The sequence below is a fragment of the Ovis aries genome, chromosome 22 (assembly GCF_016772045.2).
Source record: "Ovis aries strain OAR_USU_Benz2616 breed Rambouillet chromosome 22, ARS-UI_Ramb_v3.0, whole genome shotgun sequence".
In the NCBI taxonomy this organism is placed as follows: domain Eukaryota; kingdom Metazoa; phylum Chordata; class Mammalia; order Artiodactyla; family Bovidae; genus Ovis; species Ovis aries.
Window position 1 is genome coordinate 45,077,502 of NC_056075.1, and position 19,068 is coordinate 45,096,569.

The 19,068-nt window shown below is 44.9% G+C and overlaps 1 protein-coding gene across 2 annotated transcripts in view; it reads right to left on the reverse strand.

Annotated features, from left to right (window-relative positions):
- ADAM12 (ADAM metallopeptidase domain 12) overlaps positions 1-19,068 on the reverse strand; it is a 391,246-nt gene that overhangs the window by 77,766 nt on the left and 294,412 nt on the right. For both annotated transcript variants that reach the window (XM_027960492.2, XM_027960491.2), the window contains exons 9-11: positions 18,836-19,005; positions 14,502-14,586; positions 9,019-9,167 (exon numbers count right to left, since the gene is read on the reverse strand). In XM_027960492.2, the coding sequence (XP_027816293.1) occupies positions 9,019-9,167; positions 14,502-14,586; positions 18,836-19,005 (404 nt within the window). The remainder of the gene's footprint in view (positions 1-9,018; positions 9,168-14,501; positions 14,587-18,835; positions 19,006-19,068) is intronic.

Consider the following 19,068-nt stretch of genomic DNA (forward strand, 5'->3'; position numbering starts at 1 on the left):
AAGTGACCGCACGAGGACCAAATGCTTAACCCCGCGGGCCGCCAGATGGGCCGCAGACGGTGAAGAAAACCACTGGGCCGGGAGCGAATGATCAAAAACGTCCTTAGTAGGACATGTCCATTGTTAATAGCAAACACCTGGGGCCCAGAATGGAGCCATCTGCCGGCACGTTATAATTCATGGTTTTAACATGTGACCTTTGACCCCTACGCCTCCTCTCCCCCTCCTCCCCGGAAATTAATTAAAGTGTAAATATAATTGGCCAGAATTTTTAATAAAGAAGGAGACCAGCTGAGCTCTGGTCACTTGAGAGGTGCGCAGGCGGCCACTGGGCGTTCCTAGCAAGTAGCCCTTTTACTTCTACGCTCTGATGGCTCTTTCCTGAATCCAGTCCCGCAAGGCAGGGGACTCCGGCCAGGGGACCAGTGTCGCATGAAAGGAGCCCAGCCCCCCAGAGGCGGTGTCTCGGCTTCGTTACAAGAAGAGGCCACTGTTCCTGCGTGGGGCTCGTCAGGGCCGGGGCTTTGACAGACCTAAACAGATCCGGGGCTTCACAGAGGGTGGTTTACAGGTCGAGGTAACTGCGTCCTTGCCTCCCTCCCAGGAGACAGACCTGTGTAGGACCTGCTGGTGGTCACATCTGCTCACTCTGCAAATTTCTAACAGGGAGGACACTTTTAACCAAACGTGATCGCAGTGGTGGTCATGGGAGATACTTCCAAGCTCTCCAACAAAGGCTGATGTCTACTCAGCCTTGTTCTAACATCACTGAGCTCCCGACGCTAGGGTAGCATGCAGGGCAGCCTACAACTCGAGAGTGGTGAGGATGACTCTGTAGGTCTCCCTCCCCTTCCACTGCCCCAGGGATGGAAACGGAAGGTTCCTTTGCTCAAGTACCCCTGGTGAGGGGCTGGGGAATAGATGAGAGGCAGGAGCCAGAGGCTGCGGGCTGATGTCTTGAGTCTGATCCTGATCTACTGTGAGGCTTCTGGCCTTTCTGAACCTCGGTTTTCTCATCTGTATAACGGAGGTGACTGTTTCTGCCCTTTCCTTGTAGAGCTGTGACGATTAACTGAGAAACGTCTTTGTAAGCTGGGGAGTAATCTATGAGATCTCCAGGGCCTTATTCTTACAACTACTTTTAGTTTTTCTATTTGCAGCCTCCTACTTTGCTAAAATTAAACACAGGCTTTTAGGAGAAGCCACTTCTGGAAGGACTCTGCCTTTTAAAAGCAAATTGCTCCCTGGTCTCCATGGAGTTTAAAACAGGAAAGAGTGGGCTCAACCTTCTGTCTACCTGGGGTTTCTCAGTCCTTATTCTTTTTTATTTTTGTTTTTATTGTATGGTTTCTGTTCTTGTCAGTTATCATAAGTCCATTGTAGCTGATGTGGAATATACAATAAAAGAAAATGGTGACGCTGCAGCCGATACTATAGTATAAAAGACGACAGCCTCAGAATCTTCTCCCTGGAAGTTTAGCCATTACACGCAGGGCATTACATGCAAGGCATTTACACTACATGCAAGGCATTTATGTTTCATGGAAAAAAAAAAAAAGTTTAGCTATTAACTCTGCACACATCTGATTGTGCTGGAATCACCATCCAACTATCCATCTACTCTCAGCCTATTCAAACATCAGCCTATGTACCCATCCATCACCCATCCATTCAACCACTCACGCTCCCATCCATCCTTCCATCCATATATCCATCCTTCCATCCATCCATCCTTTCAGTCCAGAAGTATTTATTGAAATTTACTATATACCAGGCACTACTATATTCTAGGTGCTGGGGACTTAGCGGTGAATAAGACAGACAAAATTCATGACCCACTAGAGCTTAGAGTGGGTCCCTCTGAATACTGTTGGTCACAGAGAGGCCCGGAATTTACCCTTGACGTTACACTGCAGCCTCTGTGTCACGTGTCCTGGGGAAAGGAAGAAGCTCTGTGTGTGTGTATATGTGTGTGTATGTGTGTTGTTTGTGTGTAAGGGGGGGAAGTATTGGCAAAATTTCAGCAGCAATGTCCTGGGGGAATGAGGAAGCTGTTGTGTGTGTGTGTGTGTGTTTAAGGGGGGAGGTATTGGCTGAATTTCAGCGGCAATGTTTTCACACATGTTCTACCACAAATAAAATGCTGGATTAACGAGCAATGACAGGAAATAATTCTCTGCTGTTGTAACATAAGTTGAAGGAGATTTGTAGAACTCAATGCTTAAAAATGGGCCAGCCCTCCTGCTTCGAGAAGTCACATGGGGACAAGGCTCTGGACTGGGGAGGCTTCAGTCCCCACATGAAGCCTGAACGCAGCAAAACAGAAAGGATGCAGGTGGTGGCGAGGATCCCAGGAGGCAGGGTGGCATGGCCGCCCTAGTCTCCATCTAGTGTGGACCACAGAGCTCCCTGGGAGCCTGAGGTGGGAAGCAAGAGCATCTTCCTCTGACTAGAACCCCCAAGCAGATGCCCTTCTCCTCTTCCTGAGGTTCACTGGAGATAAGACAGCAAGGTGGAGAGTCAGGGGCTTGGCTTCTGGGGACTCAGCCTTACATCCTGGGGCTTCCACTTGGGCAGTTTTGAAAACATAAGCAATTCATTTAACTTTCTGAGCTGCATCACCTCATCTTTAAAATGGCTATAACTACACCCACCTCATACCTTTGACCGATGATAGAAGACACCCCAGGGCCATCTAGGGCCCAAGTCAACTTTGCCTCTGTTCATTTCTTCCAAACTGGTTATTCAAGGAGGAGAGGCCACGTGGAATGATCTTCCCAGCTTGACCTCTGGTTTGCATCTAGCTTAAGAGGAACAGACATTTTACATGCCCTTGCTGCTGTGACTATTACTATCCCAAGTCTACACTGATTACAGAAAAATCCTTTCATTTTTTTCAGTGAGCAAAATCTAATCCTGTGGAGAGGAAATAAGTATACAGTCTGTACTGAGGGGCTCTCCTGCCAGTTCATTTCCCCTTTATGGTTACATCAGGAAGTAGCCAACTCAATTACTCTGGTTGGATAATTAAATTGATTCTAACCTATAGTGTTTTAACGTTACTAGAGTTCCTCATTTTCTTGCTGTTTGTTTTTCTTTTTAACTCCTTGGGTAAAGATTTCCATCCCTTCCGCTGTACTTGGAGGAAGTGAAGACTTTCTTAAACTTTTCATTGAGGAAAAAAAAAACTCACCTTCAAATGAAGAGCTGATATGGGGAAATAATTTTCTCCAATCCCAGTTTCATCAAATCCCTTTATAATAAGCGTATTTCAAGACCTCAGATAGATCCTCAAATTTCAAAAGGGGGTGAGCTTTAATTATGTATATTTTTCACTGATTCTTTAAGAAAGCAAGTTTTTTGAAAGGTATAGACTTTCCAGATACATCGGATTTCTGTCAACTCCTACCACATCTGAAACTTGGGAAGTTTTCACTGAAAAGTACAGTCAATTTTAGTTTCTTGAATCACATTTTCAGAGAGAAAAGTGAAAGCGTTAATTGCTCAGTTGTGTCTGACTCTTTGTGAACCCATAGATTGTAGCCTGCCAGGCTCCTTTGTCCATTGAATTCTCCAGGCAAGAATACTGGAGTGGGTAGCCGCTCCCTTCGCTAGGGGATCTTCCTGACCCAGGGATTATACTCGAGTCTCCTGTGTTGCAGGCAGATTCTCTACCATCTGAGTCATCAGGGATAGAAGCTGCCTCAAATATAAATTCAATTTTCCTGTAACATGAGCTAGGAATTCTTGAGAAGAGTCAGCTTAACCCTATGCAATTCTTCTGGGATTGGTTAAGACTGGACTTCACTCTGGAATATCCCCAACAAACACCGCTTTCAACCTCGCTCCTTGTTTGCAATAAATTATTGGTAATTTTTTTTAAAGGTGTTAAATGCTATTATGGTAATATTTAAAAATTTCTCCTTATCTTTTAGAGGCATAACATATATTTATAGATGAAGTTATGATACCCAGTATTGTATAAATAGATTAGGTGCCCTGACTGCAAGCCCCATGACACCCAAAATGTCCTGGAGGAGAGCCCTGAGCTTTGGGTCTGCGATCACCAGTTTGCCTGTCTATCTTCCTTGTCACAATAGAAGGGCCTAGAAGTCAAGGCTCCTGCCATTTGGGTCCACTGGCCCACCCTGCTCCTTGGGACCAGACACCCAGGTTCCCCAAAATACTAGTTGAGTCAGTGAGAGCTTTTGCTGAAATTGGTCGCCCAGCCCTGCTTCCTGTAGCTGGCTTGTCTGGGCTTGAGAGCGGAGCCCACGTCCTCTCGGTTTTCAGGAGAGAAGGGTGAACTTGGGTGGAGCCATCCAGCTGTGCTCCACGTCTGGACAGCTGTGCAGCAAGGAAGCATGCCGTGAATGTTTCCTGAATTGAATTATATGGAATCAAGTGAGCCAGTTATCCACACTTCTGCGGAAGTGGACTGGCGATGCTTCCACCTTAAATGCGCTTATTTGATCTAGTTGTAGACGGTATTCGTGAACGCCCAACCTCAGCAGAATGTAAATGATCAACACCCCTGGTGAGCAAGCGGTGGCCCTCACTCGTTTATTTTTTCAGCCCACATTATACTGGGTGCTGAACGCACTGCCCTCCACTGCCTGTTGGCAACCGGGCCGCACATTCTTTGCTTGAGAATTGTTTGTCAGCCTGGATTAAACAAAACCCAACAGCCCCAAACTCCAGATTTAAGGGTCAGCATGAAAACTACGGCAGTAATTCCTTCCAGAGACACACAGGTGTGCTCTTTTGTGGTTCTTGGATGGAGAGCCCTTAAAGAATCTTACTGGAGAAACAGCAAAGTGATATTCCAAACAAGAAAGACAGTCCACGTAAGAATACTGGAGTGGGTTGCCATGCCCTCCTCCAGGGCTCTTCCCCACCCAGGGATCAAACCTGCATCTCTTGCGTCTCCTGCATTGCCAGGCAGATGCTTTACTGCTGAGCCACCTGGGACGTCTTCCGGTCTTGGCTTAAACGTCAACCCCACAGAGTTCTTCCCCAAACCACTAATTAACGTCCGGTCCCCCAGCCAACACGTCTGCTTTTCACCCTCTTCCTTTGCTTTAGTCACAGATCTCCTCTCAACCTGCCTTTTGTAATTTACTGCTTTCCAAGGCTGTCTTCCTCACAAGAATTCAAGTTCCATGAGGACAAGAAAAGGATCTGTCCTGTTCATGGCTGAAATAACTCCACCATGTATCCAAGCGCATAACCCGCTACAGGAACTGAGTCACTGAGTGTTTCAGTCCAGCTGTATCCCGTCACGAGAAGGCTCTATGACTCCAACTCTCATCTTAACAGGAAATTTTCCACAAAAAATAAGAGGAGGTTCTGACAGTAATTTCTGAATACTAACCCTGCCTTTTTCCCTACTCTCGGAAGTGACATTTACTATTATACTAAATATTCTTTCCCCAAAGTGCTCACATTATTCAAATTATTTTTCTTACTCCCATAAATGTGGCATACTTAGCCCTCAACCCCTTAAGGCCAAACGCTCCAAGAAGCTCGTTAATGGATGGACTCAACTGAGTTCAAACTCCCACTCCAATCCCCAGATTTTGCTTTTGCCAAAGAGTGATTTCCAAGACAGGTCTTAATGTTAACTATCCAAAGACATAAAACACACACTCTCACACACACTCAAAGACCTGTAGTAATTAATGATATGACCCCGTAAGGATACCCCCTCCAACTATTTCTCTAACATGCAACTGAAATCCTGACACCCACGTTTGAAAGAGCTCTCCTCCACCCTCCATTTCCAGGCCTTTGGGTCCCATTCGTCAGTGATGGCAGTTGGTGAAATTTCAGAGTTAGAATTCTGGGATGTTTTGATAAGGAATAAACAAGGGGTATTAAGGAATGCATTTTTTTTCCTTTAAACCATCTGCAACACTTGTTTCTTTTTGATTCTGGGAGAGTTTCATATCATGAAAGCCGTCCCTGATTCATCTCTTTGCAAGTCACCTTTGGGGCTGAGACTTAAATCACATTTTTAACATTTGCTACTCATGTCTGAATCAGCAGTGGGGAGGAAGTTGGGAGAAAGGTTTGGACATGCGCCAGCTGAAAATGAGCCATTCACACAGAAACCATGGGCGCTCACACGGCACTAGAAATGCTTTCCAGCAACTATGAGCAGGAATCCTGGGGGAAAAAAGAGCCTTTAACTCTTCAGTGGTTCCAAGGTTCCTGTGAGCTGAACAACAATAATAATAACACTGTCTATTTGTGGAGTGATTTGTAATTTACAAAGACATATGATCTCATTTAATCCACTCTCTCACTCTCATGGGGACCCTATGAGGTAAGAGAATGACCACGTTGAGATAATGCTGGAGATTAAAAGCAGCCTGGAAATTCTACAATGGGTGATGGATGACTGAGGTGGCCAGAATGCTCGACCTCCCCGTTACTGTGGGCTTTTGTGATTAATTCACCCACTTGCTTAGGAAGTTTCTCTCCATCTGAGAAAATTAAAAACACCACTCTCTGGACAGGAATGTGGGATCACAAATGAGAACCAAATAGAAAAGATTTACACAAAAGCACAAGCTCAGCAAAAGAGGAAACTTAGAAATCGCTAATAAGGTATAAATCAAGGAAAGGCTATTAGCAAACCCCTGGTAAGAAAAAAAAAAAAGCTTTTAAAGTGATTTGCTAAGCTCTTAACAATACCATTTCTACCTATGATTTTCAAATATCTCCAGGGTAATTTGGCTGGAATCCTTAAATACTGTCATGAAGACGTTCCAAGTTGAAGGGTTTTACACCAAATTACAGAGGGTACCAGAAAGCAGTGCCTTGCTATTATACCTCCAGAACTGTGTGAATTTCAGAGCTGGAGGGTCTTGCTCATCTGTGCGTTCCCCAGAACAACAAACGTGGGTCAGAGTATTTGTTTAATGTGTGAACAAGCAAGCGAAAGAATGGGCGGATGGATGGATGGAATGATGTGCAAGATGAACAGATGGATGGATGGATGGATGGATGACCAGATGGATATATAGGCAGATGGAACAAACAATGAATAGATTGATGGAGGAAGGAATGGAAGAAGGATAAAGACTAGCTCACTCATTTTACTGATAAAAACGTAAGAGCCAGTGCAGTTACTAATTAGTCTGTTTTGCCAAAAACAGCTGGTGTCAGAATTGAGGCTCTCAGGTCTCTTAAAATCCCAGTCTAGTGTTCCCAGTCTAGACTCTCTCATCTTCTACTGGCCTTTTAAAATCAAGAATTCTGAATTATTAACAATATTAACAACACAATCTTAGTCGTGAGAGCCACTTTTGGAGGTAATATAGGCTGGTGTATTTGTGCCTACTTGATAATCAGGGATATTAAGCACAGAGTGAATTTCCTGTGGCCACTTTGAGCTCATCAAGAATGAGAAAGCATGAAAACCACTCAATTTCACATCAGCTTTCTGCTCAGAGATTCACACAGTGAGCTGCTCGTGACGCTGGATCCTCTCTGGGCTGGTGGAATACTGGAGACAGGGGAGTGCCACAGGCCCTGGCCCAGCCTCACCCCCAAGAAGAGACTCTTTGCCCCAAATACCCAACAAACAGTTATTCTGCCCCTGCCCAGGGAGTTTAAATGACATGGGGCACATTATTTCTTGGTTGAAATCTAGAGTTTTGCAGCATTTCACATCCTGTTGGTATTGGACCTAAGATATTGGGTTGGCCAAAAATTTCATTTGGGTTTTTCTGTAAGATGTTATGGAAAAATCCAGATGAATTTTTTGGCCAACCCAGTACTTTCACTTCCGGCTCAGGTTCTTGGCTTCTGCCATCTCAGATGCAAGAGAGCGAGTTCTTCTATGAGGTCTTGGTGAGTCCCTTAAGACAGAACCTCAAGCAAAAACGATGCTTATCTGTGCTGAAAGTGGTGATGGACGATGGACAGGAGATGCAGGGCCTTGCTGGGATGAGATGGCTCAGGGACCAGCTCTGGTGAAAGGACAATGCCCACCATGCGAGCCTGCAGTCCAGCCTCACAAGCCATTCAAGAGGAGGCCCATGAGGCTATCGGTTGCAAAAGCGTTACCACATTCTGTAACAGTCCATCTCTCTGCTTGGACTTCTAATCCTCTTTAAGCAGGTGCCCCCTGCACATCAAGACCTCATGAAGGCCAGCCCTTAGGATGCCCTTCGGCACCTGCTTCTTGCCACCAGTGCTTCTTTTGGCAAACCCAGGGAGCAGGCTTGACCTAGGAAGTGCCATGAAGATAAGCACTGGGAAGGTCTCAGGGTGTGAAAAAGAAGCTGGCGTCATCACAAGGGTACGTTTCCTTCACTGATGAAAATCTGCCTACTTTAGCACAACATCTAGTTTGGGAGGGACCCTTAGAGGCGTAGGAATGCATTGGAATCTGGAATCATTCCAAGCTGCCATCTATTTCTACCTCCTCTGAATGCTCCAATAATTTAACTGTCTTTTTTTTTTTTTTTCTGGGTGAATCAAATATAGAACTTCAGAAAACCATGAAGCAAGGAAGAATGACATAACTTACCGAGGAGGGAAAGTCACTTAAGATTTGAGAAGGGGCTGTGGTATCAGCAGTAGGGACCCTACAAGTCCCCAAGCTACTGACACTTAGATCCTCTGCCCCAGGGCCAACCCAGAGAGAAGATGCATCTCCCAACCTGGCACCCATCTGATTGCACCCCCTTTGCCCAGTGGCTTTACCAGGCCCAGAAGGAGCTGTAGGCACAAATCAAAACCACGTGCAGGGGATTCTAGGGTTATTTGCCATCTCTAAACAAAAGCCATATCCGGGCCCACCACTTCTCAGCGAAGAGCTCAGGCCACATGCCCTATGCTCTGCAATCTGGGTGCTTCTCTCCGAGGAGTTTGGTTCATGGACTTTCTGGAAGCTTCCACGAGTGCTCTGGCCAGAAAATCAGGGAGCTCTTTGCCCAGCTGTTTCCTGATGTGCATCCCCGGCCACAGCCTGGCTCTGGGAGCAGCTGCAGCAAGGGTACTTGCCCGGTTGAAGGGTTCATGATGCATCCTCCCTTGTCGGCGGCCGTCTTGCAGCTGCAGCCTCTCTCCAGGGTGTCATGGTTCATCCCAAAATTGTGGCCCAGCTCGTGTGCCAGGGTCACGGCCGCGCCCAGGGGGCTGTCTGAATGGTCCTCAAAGAAAACACAAGGGCACAATGTATAGGGCACAGCCTGTATACCTCTTTCCCAGCACCCCCTTCCCTCCCAGCTCTGCCCCCCCAGACATTTATTTTTCATGAACACTTGATGGAATCCAATCTCCTATAAGGAATCAAGATGTGCTGTGCTGTGCTGTGCTCAGACGTGTCCTGACTCTTTGCGACTCTGTGGACTGTGGCCCGCTAGGCTCCCCTGTCCATGGGATTCTCCAGGCAAGAACACTGGAGTGGGTTGCCAGGCCCTCCTCCAGGGGATCTTCCTGACCCAGGGATCAAACACATCTCTTGGGTCTCCTGCACTGGCAGGCGGGTTCTTTACCACTAGTGCCACCTGGGAAGTCCAAGGATAGAGCCCCATTATTTAGTTTAGACTTAAAGATTTGACCTATTTTATTAAACCAGTTTGGGGCCCCCTCTGCTGAAGAATGCATTCCTCATGAATACATGTAGGATTCCTCGTGTCTTTACATGAAATAATCAAGACCATCATTTCCCTCCAGCATCCTATAAGCTCTCACAAGACACAATTCTACTGAATGAGGCAAAAAGTTGTCCTGCTTCACAGGAAGAGGAGGTCCTTCCCAGGTGGTTTAAGTGGTAAAGAATCCGCCTGCTGATGCAGGAGATGCAGGAGATACAGCTTTGATCCCTGGGTCAGCAAGATCTCCAGGAGGAGGAAATGACAAGAAGTTTCATGGAAAGAGAATCTGGTGGGCTACAGTCCATGGGGTTGCAAGTGTCGGACATGACTTAGCGACTTTACAACAATAGGAAGAGGCAGCTCATTTCTTCATAGGTAATATAAGTACCATTTTACCCTTGATTGAGAAGATGCTGATAGAAAGTCAGGAGAGGAAGCATACTTAGTACAGTCTAAATAAGATCTGAGCAATCCCCCCCTTTTTTTTTTGACAGTTGAACCATGCTTGCTAATATTGTTTTATGCATTATACAGAGCTTGTTCTCAGTACACATCTTTCTTGCTTAATGTCTCTCATCAACTTGTTTGCCCTCTCATTTGAGTCAGCAGCCATGATACCGAAGGAGTCTTCATCCTGTTAGCAGATGCATTATCTTGCTGGCCATCAAAAGATGTGAGCAGAGGAACAGTTGGGAACCGGCAGGGCTGCTCGTGTTGGGTGCTCTCCTGGGAGGCGTGGGTCGGCAGTGGCTCACTGCGGGGATGGGGGCACTGGCAGGACTGTTAGTCCCGGAAGGTGCCCCTTGGCCCCAGTTCTCCAGGGTCTGAGCAATTCTTACTGGGCACGCCTCTTGCTGTCTACTTGGTAGAGAAGGATACTTGGAAATTTTATGAGAGTTCACCATAAAAGCAAACTACATTGAATAAAGTCTCTGAAGACTCACTGAATTAAGATTGCAACTTGCCTGTTGTTGTTTTGTCAGGAGGCATCCTGATCCTCTGACTCTTGCTGCTGGGAGTTCACTCAACCTTTTGCTTAGTTTTGGAAGGTGGGTTTTCCATCCAGCAAGAGCTGCTTGGCCACCCCAAACTTAGTGGATTATATGCATGGCTTGGCTAAAGAGATATTAGAAATTAATTTTTAAAATATCACTACTCAACTTTTTACCAGTGACTATGATCTGCAGAAACGGTGCCCATGACTGGTGTTTCTGCAAACACCTGCATGTCACCGAGTGTCGAAGGCAACTTTCTGAATCCCGCTTTGCGCTGCAAGAGGTAACGTGGGAGGTTTCCAGGAAACAGTGATACTCTGCTTTAGAGTAGAGGTTCTCAACCTTTTGGCACCAGGAACCAGTTCTGTGGAAGACAATTTTTCCACAAATGGGAGTGAGGGTGGGGATGGTTTTGAGATGATTCAAGTGTATTGCATTTATTGTGTTCAGTTCAGTTCAGTTCAGTCGCTCAGTCGTGTCTGACTCATTGCGACCCCATGAATCGCAGCATGCCAGGCCTCCCTGTCCATCACCAACTCCCAAAGTTTACCCAAACTCATGTCTATTGAATTGGTGATGCCATCCAGCCATCTCATCCTCTGTCGTCCCCTTCTCCTCCTGCCTCCAATCCCTCCCAGCATCAGGGTCTTTTCCAATGAGTCAACTCTTCACATGAGGTGGCCAAAGTATTGGAGTTTCAACTTCAGCATCAGTCCTTCCAATGAACACCCAGGACTGATCTTCTTTAGGATGGACTGGTTGGATCTCCTTGCAGTCCAAGGGACTCTCAAGAGTCTTCTCCAACACCACACTTCAAAAGCATCAATTCTTCGGTGCTCAGCTTTCTTCACAGTCCAACTCTCACATCCATACATGACCACTGGAAAAACCATAGTCTTGTTTATCTCTATTAATATTATATCAGCTTCACCTCAGATCATCAGGCATTAGATCCCAGAGGTTGGAGACCCCTGCTTTAGGGAACATGCTATTCCTGATACAAAAAATCTTTGTAGGCAATGGCACCCCACTCCAGTACTGTTGCCTGGAAAATCCCATGGACGAAGAAGCCTGGTAGGCTGCAGTCCATGGGGTTGCTGAGTCAGGCACGACTGAGCGACTTCACTTTCACTTTCATGCATTGGAGAAGGAAATGGCAACCCACTCCAGTGTTCTTGCCTGGAGAATCCCAGGGACGGCAGAGCCTGGTGGGCTGCTGTCTATGGGGTCGCACAGAGTCGGACACGACTGCAGCGACTTAACAGCAGCAGCAGCATATAAGACTTTATAGGTTTGTTGGCAGTTACAGCTGTAGCTGCCTTTCTCAGTAGCCCTCAGTCTAAGAAACCAAGTTATTCTTAGAATAGATGAAATTCCTAATAAATTACTTTGTTTAGATTTTACAGTTTCCTGTTGCAGGAAGCTTCACAAATGTTTCAGGAAATCAATTTGATTCAATCTGAAAATGCTGAATTTAGCATGCTTTGGTACAAAATTGTAGGAATTCATCTTTAAAAACAAAAAGCCTCTTCATCAAATTCTTTTGTATTGCTGAATATCGTGGTTTTGTTTTGAACTGCCTAATTGTTTTGCATTCTTCCACATATATGTGATTATAAAAAGAATGTCTCTTAAGAGACCCTGATAAATGGTTTACATTTCTAATAAGACAAAAACCTATTTCTTTATTACTGGCATTATCTCCAAACCAAGACTATTTTGGTCCAGTTAGATACAAAGGCATGGATTGAGGTAACTGAAGTGAAAGATTTGCTCAATCTCAGAAAAATGGAGAACCAGTACAGAACTCAGGTCTTCAATGCAATCAGGATTCTTGCTTCCTTGTGACAGGATTTCCTTCCTCTTAGATTTGTGGGTCCTTGAAAGAGGCACGGTTGCAAGTAACACTCATGAATTTAACTTCAGAGACACAGTGGGAGAAAGTCTGGAGGGTTTAGATCTGGTCAAGATGTTGATTTTGTTGACCTCAAGAATTTCATAGAAACCAAAGGAGCTGTAGACTTCCAGCCGACACGGTGCTTCTCCTCACTTGAAGCAAATAAGGAATGTGCCAAGGATGGACTTCACTGCTGGCCGGCTTGTCAAACCCACTTCTTGTTAATCAATTTTGGCCTTGACTTGATTTCTGATGCAGTATATTTATCTGCTTCTGTTTCCCACATTTATTTTCATCTGTTTTAAATAGTCTTCCCTGCCTGCTTTCAAAGAAGGAATCTTGATCAAATGCTTGCGTGTAAAACGGAATAAAGGATGTGAACTTTAAAAAGCCTCTTTATGCGATCAGATCGGTCATAAGAACGTTTAAACACGCCACAGCTGCAGAGCTGCCATGCTTATAAGGAATTCAGTTTCAGCCCTAAAAAATATTTATGCCAAATTTTAAGTGGCAAAGTCAGTAGCCACTGGCCATGGAACCATGAAAGAGAAAATGATTCCCTCTTAAAACTTTACAGGCTACTCTGTTAAAAATACAGTTGGGATCTGACTTGAAATGAACCTGGCACCAACAAAAAACAAACTTTCCAGGGACCTCCAGGTTCAAAGAAAACCAGAGGGCGGACCGTTTAAGCCAGAAGTCCACTGGGAGGGGCAACCCCTCCGTAGAGCCTCCCCAGCCTACACGTTCGGCGCGTGTTTATGTTAATTACCCACACCACCCAGAGAAGAGGAAAATGTTCCATGCAGCTATTCACTAAGAAGATTAGGGTGGGCAGAACGTGAAGAGCAAATAGAAGTCAGCAGAATATTCCTCCTTCAGCCCTTTAATACAATCAAATATTCACACATGTTCTGTTTGAAAAATGTGGAGGAATTCATGGTTTCTTGAAAGGACAAGGCTCTGTTTGTTTAACAGAGCGGGTGGGATGGTCTTGGAGGACACTCCCTGTCTGAGGGCTGGTGCGAAGGGGACACCGCATTGTTCCATCAGGGACTGAAACCACATGGGATGAGAGTCTTCCCTTTAGTTACCTGACAAAGGGGAGCCCATCAAAGTTATCTCTGTTACATTTGGAAGGAACAAGTCCCAAATAGTCTACCCATTTTATTTCCTTTTACAAACATATATAGCTCTTATATGACAAAGTGATCCTTGTAAAGCAATAAACCTAGGTCTCTGCCTTCCAAGAATAAGGTTAGTATAAAGACAAATTAGACCCTGGCGAGGAGGTATGTCAAGCATTTGCAGCGGTAAACAGTTAAAAACCTCAGACTTTTGGCTATTGGGTCTGGAAGCAGAACCATCAGAAAACCATTCTAACGGTAATATCTGGTGAGACCACAGTCCATCCCAGAAGCTAAGTGATGAGGGCAACCCCAGTGCCCTGGCTCATCCCAGCACTGGGAGGATTTCTTGGCTGGAGGCAGTTGGACCAAAATCCCACTTGAACTTTTCCTCCATAAAAGGTGTAGACTGGCTTCTACTCAACTACTTTGACACACCTTTCCTATGTGCATCTTGGTGTGTTTTTTTAAACAGTCCCTAGAATACTGTTGGGTAGGGAAGATCACAAGCAGAAACAGGGTGGAAATATATCTAAGCCAACTCCTTAGAAAAGATCCTGATGCTGTGAAAGAATGAAGCCAAAGGAGAAGAGGGCAGCAGAGGATGAGATGGTTAGATGGCATCATCGACTCAACGGACAGGAACTTGAGCAAACTCCAGGAGACAGTGAAGGACAGGGAAGCCTGGCATGCTGTAGTCCACGGGTCACGAAGAATCAGACATGACTTAGTGACTGAACAGCAATGATATCCGAGGAGCATTAAAGGAAAAGGATCTAATTTTACAAAGTCTGATAAATTTCCTGAAAACTCATCAGGAGAATTAGGTCTAGACATTGCTGTCGACTTCTCCATGCCCCTGGCTTACCATGACGATTCCCCCGGACTGTTCTGCTGTGCACATGCTCATGATGGGTGCCATGCCGATGGTGGTCCCTTGGAAATAAACTCCACTAGGAATAAAAGAAAGGACTCTCTTAAATCAATATAGAGAAGCTTTCTAACACTGGAAATTCTGCTGGACATTCCTGCATTCCAAAAGCAGAAAAACTGCAAAATCGCATATAAAGATTCAAACTAACACAACGTTTGAAATCAACTATATTCCAATTTAAAAAAGACGGAAATAGCTGCATGAGAGTACGTTTGTAGGTGCTTTTTATCATTGGTTTTTCTAAAAGTGTGTGTTCCAGTTGCATCATCGTCCCATAATCCTTTAAGACTTCTGTTTTCAAGACTCGGGGCAACAACCAGTCATGACTTGTATATTTATAATTTGTAATCTGTCTGTCTCCTAGTGAACTGGGGGCAGGGTGCTCCTTTTAAACAGTATCTGCTGATGCTAGGGCTGAAGAGAGTCATGGAGAGAGAGAGAGAGAGAATCACTATTAACAAATGGAAGGCATTAGATGCTTACCGTGATTCTCAGCTGCTATTGCTTTCCTGGGTAACACTACTGGGTTACAATTAGGCCAGAAACCCAAACTCTTCCAAAATGTCCTGCTAATATGGCTTGCAAAAATAAAAACAGCAGAAAAATGACTGACCCTCGGAAGTGCGCGCAGAAGCACCCACAAAGCCTTAGCACCTAGGAGGAAGCTTCTGGAAGGAGACTTCATGGCTTTGGAGAAGGCTTTCCCCACATGGAATCTTAGTCAATAAGCAATGACATCAAGGCCTGTTTGGTGCAATGCTATTCATTCTAACCTAGTACATTAAAAATTAAAAATTGAATAATTGAGGTTTGGAAGCAACCTCAGCATCCATTGACAGAGGAATGGATAAAGATGCGGTACATGGATACAGGGGAATATTACTCAGCCACTAAAAAGAATGAAATGAGGCCATCTGCAGCAACATGATGGGCCTAGAGACTGTCATACTGAGCGAAGTAAGTCAGAGGAGAAATATAGTATGACATCCCTTATCTGTGAAGTCTGATAACAAATGACACAAATGAATTTGCTTACAAACCAGAAAGAGACCCACAGACTTAGAGAAAAACCTTATGGTCCAGAAGGGAAGGAAGGGGTCTCGGGATAGTTAGGAATTTTGGGATGGATATGTACCCACTGCTATATTTAAAATGGGTCACCAACAAGGAATTTCTGTATAGCACATGGAACTCTGTCCAGCGTTATGTGGCAGCCTGGATGGGAGCAGAGTTTGGGGGAGAATGGATACCTGTATACGTATGGCTGAGTCCCTTTGCTGTTCACACCGTTGTTAACTGGCTATCCCCCAATACAAAATAAAAAGGTAAAAAATAAAATTATTCCTTGTTTACCTGAAATTCAAATTCAATAGAATATCCTGTATTTTATCCAGGAACCCTAAAATAACAGTGTTGCCTGTTTAATAAAGATACGCCCCACCACAATCCTCCATACCTTCTTTCTATCTCCCGCCCCATTTTCTGCTCCATTCTGCCCCATTCCAGGAAAAAAAAAAATTAAACATTGTATTTGCTGAATCTCTTTTAAACGAAACAAATAAATGGCCACGTTTTCTTGGCCATGTACACATACAGATACTATACACATTATTTGAAAAGTTATACATTTTGGCAGTGCTCAATTGGCAAAATAAAACTTCATCTCTGTATGTATGTATCCAGTCATTCATCTCTCCATCCATCCAGCCAGCCATCCTGTTACACTCCTGTGTACAGCCGTAGGGACCGCAGCTTTATGTTTACATCTGTATAGACCATTTTAACAGATACAATTAAACATATACATAAATAGCAAAGTTATATAAGAGGCTAATTTATTTCCAGATGTTCAAATTGGACAGGCTCCATTTGGGGGAAGAAATCAAAACAAAACACTCTGACTCTACGTTTAGTAGTTCAGGATTAATCAATGCATAAAATATGCGGCCACCGCAAATATCCAGGGGTGGGGGGCGGGAAAACAACCCTGAGAAATGGCCAAAGTCAATTATCGGGGAATGCCAACAACCTCAGTTCAGACGAAGGCCTTTTCTAAAGTGAGCATGGGGTAGAGCTGCTTTTCAACTCCCTATGAATGTTCAGTACACTAGACCCAATGTGTGCGACAGGAAAGTGTCTCTGGCCCCAAAGCTTTCAATTCAGTGATGTGAGCTACATGAGACCAGAGTCCTATAAACTGGGACCTCCCTGGTGGTCCAGCGGCTAAGACCCCATGGTCCCAAGGCAGGGGGCTCAGGTTCGGTCCCTGGTTAGGGAACTAGGTCCTGCACGCCTAAGACCGGGCACCAGCAGACAAATATACACGCTCAGAAAAGAATGGTATCAGTTGTTTAACAATTTTAATAAAAAGTTCTTCAGTTTAGGAAAAAAACCTACTCCACACAATCTGAGATTATGATGCTTTTTGCTTGATATAAAGGAGTCTGTAATATGTTACCAATGTACTACGCTATAGGCATGCTTTGCCTTATTTTCTCCTCTTCATGGTACTTATCACGCTCTGAAATATCCTTGTTTATTATCATTTCCTCCCAGGAGGGGCTTCCCTGGTGGCTCAGATGATAAAGAATCCGCCTGCAATGCAGAAGACCTGGGTCCGATCCCTGGGTCAGGAAGATCCCCTGGAGAAGGGAATGGAAATCCACTATAGGATTCTTGCCCGGAGAATTGCTTGGACAGAGGAGCCCAGTGGGCTACAGCCCAGGGTGTCACAGAGAGCTGGACACTGCTGAGTGGCTGGCACTTTCACTTTTCCCTGTCGACTGGAGAGTCCCAAGAGCAGGGAGGTTTACTGTGTACATCACTGTTACGTTTGAAGCCCCGAAAAGACGTTTTGTTCCTAATTTGTGCTCAATACATACTGGTTAAATAATAGAACGCAAGGTTTATCTTCGACACTGCTGGTATCCTCTGATCTAGAAAACCAAGAGAAACAACCAAACGGGAGGAGCAATAAAAGTTTCCTTTCTTCAGGCAGCCGACAGGAGCACTGCACTGTCTTCAGAGAGTGCATAAATATTTTTCACTAATAATGGCAGAAAATGAGCTTTTTAAAAACATACTACTCAGGACAACTTTATATCAAGACTAAGCCTAGAGGGAGAGAGAAATTGGGAGTTTGAGGTTGACATATACACACCACTGGATTTATTATAAAATAGATAACCAGCAAGGACTCTGCTCTATACTCTGTAATAACCTAAATGGGAAAAGAATTTGCAATGGAATAGATACATGTATATCTGTCACTCTTGCCTGGAAAATCCCATGGATGGAGGAGCCTGGTGGGCTATAGTCCATAGGGTCGCAACGAGTCGGACACGACTGAGCGACTTCTCTTTCTTTCTCTTTCTCTTATCTATAACTGAATTACTTTGCTGTATAGTTGAAACTAATACAACATTGTTAATCAACTATACTCCAATATAAAATAAAAAATAAAAAAGCAAAGAAATGAAAAGATCAGTGATGAAGTAAGTGAAAATATGAGAGAAAAACATTGAAAAAGAAAAGTATTTATGAGTATCAAAATGTTGGTGGTGGTTTAGTAGCTAAGTGGTGTCCCACTCTTCTGACTCCATAGACTGTAGCCTTCCAGGCTCCTCTGTCCATGGGATTCTCCAGGCAAGAATACTGGAGTGGGTTACCTTTTCCTTCTTCAGGGGATCTTCCCAACCCAGGGTTCAAATCCGGGTCTTCTGCACTGCAGGCAGATTCTTTACCAACTGAGCTGTGAAGGAAGCCCCCAGTTTTATATATATAGTTATATATATAGTTACATATATAGTTATATATATATATATATATATTTGTGACTTTCTTGGTGGTCCAGTGGTTAAGACTCTGCATACTTCCACTGCAGAGGGAGCAGGTTCGATCTCTAGTCGGGGAACTAAAATGCCATAGGCCCTGCGGTGCACATTCCCCCGCCTTCCCACAAAAAAGACAAAGCCTAGAAAAAGTTGCATAGAGTAAATGACCAGGTATTAGAAGGAAATAAGACATCTGCTTAAGGGATACGTTTCCCAGGGTATGCAAAGAAAGACTTTTTCAGCAGCCCCCAGTTTCAACTGAGATGGCCTCCCTCCAGTCAGTGGGGGCTGAGAAGCCCCCTTTGGGCCTGGTCCAGCGAGGGTGTTCTGAAGAACAGGTGCAGCTTCACTGCCCGTCAGGGGAGGCTAAGAGGAGGGCAGGTGTGCTGGGGTGCTCTTTGATCTTAGGTGAAGGAGAGACAGCAGACACCTTACCTGATGAGCTGCGCGTTGTCATGGGATTTGCGAGGCAGAAGCTTCATCTTTCTCCAGTCCAGAAACTCATGCAGGCTCGTGAACGGGTCCTGACTTATGGAGCATTTGTCAATGTCATTCCACACCTCCACGCCCACCAGCACGATTCGAATGTTCAGTGGTCGGTAAAACTGAGGGCGACAGAAGACAGGTATCCCTGGGGGTCACCTTAACGAGAACGTGCAAGGCCACGT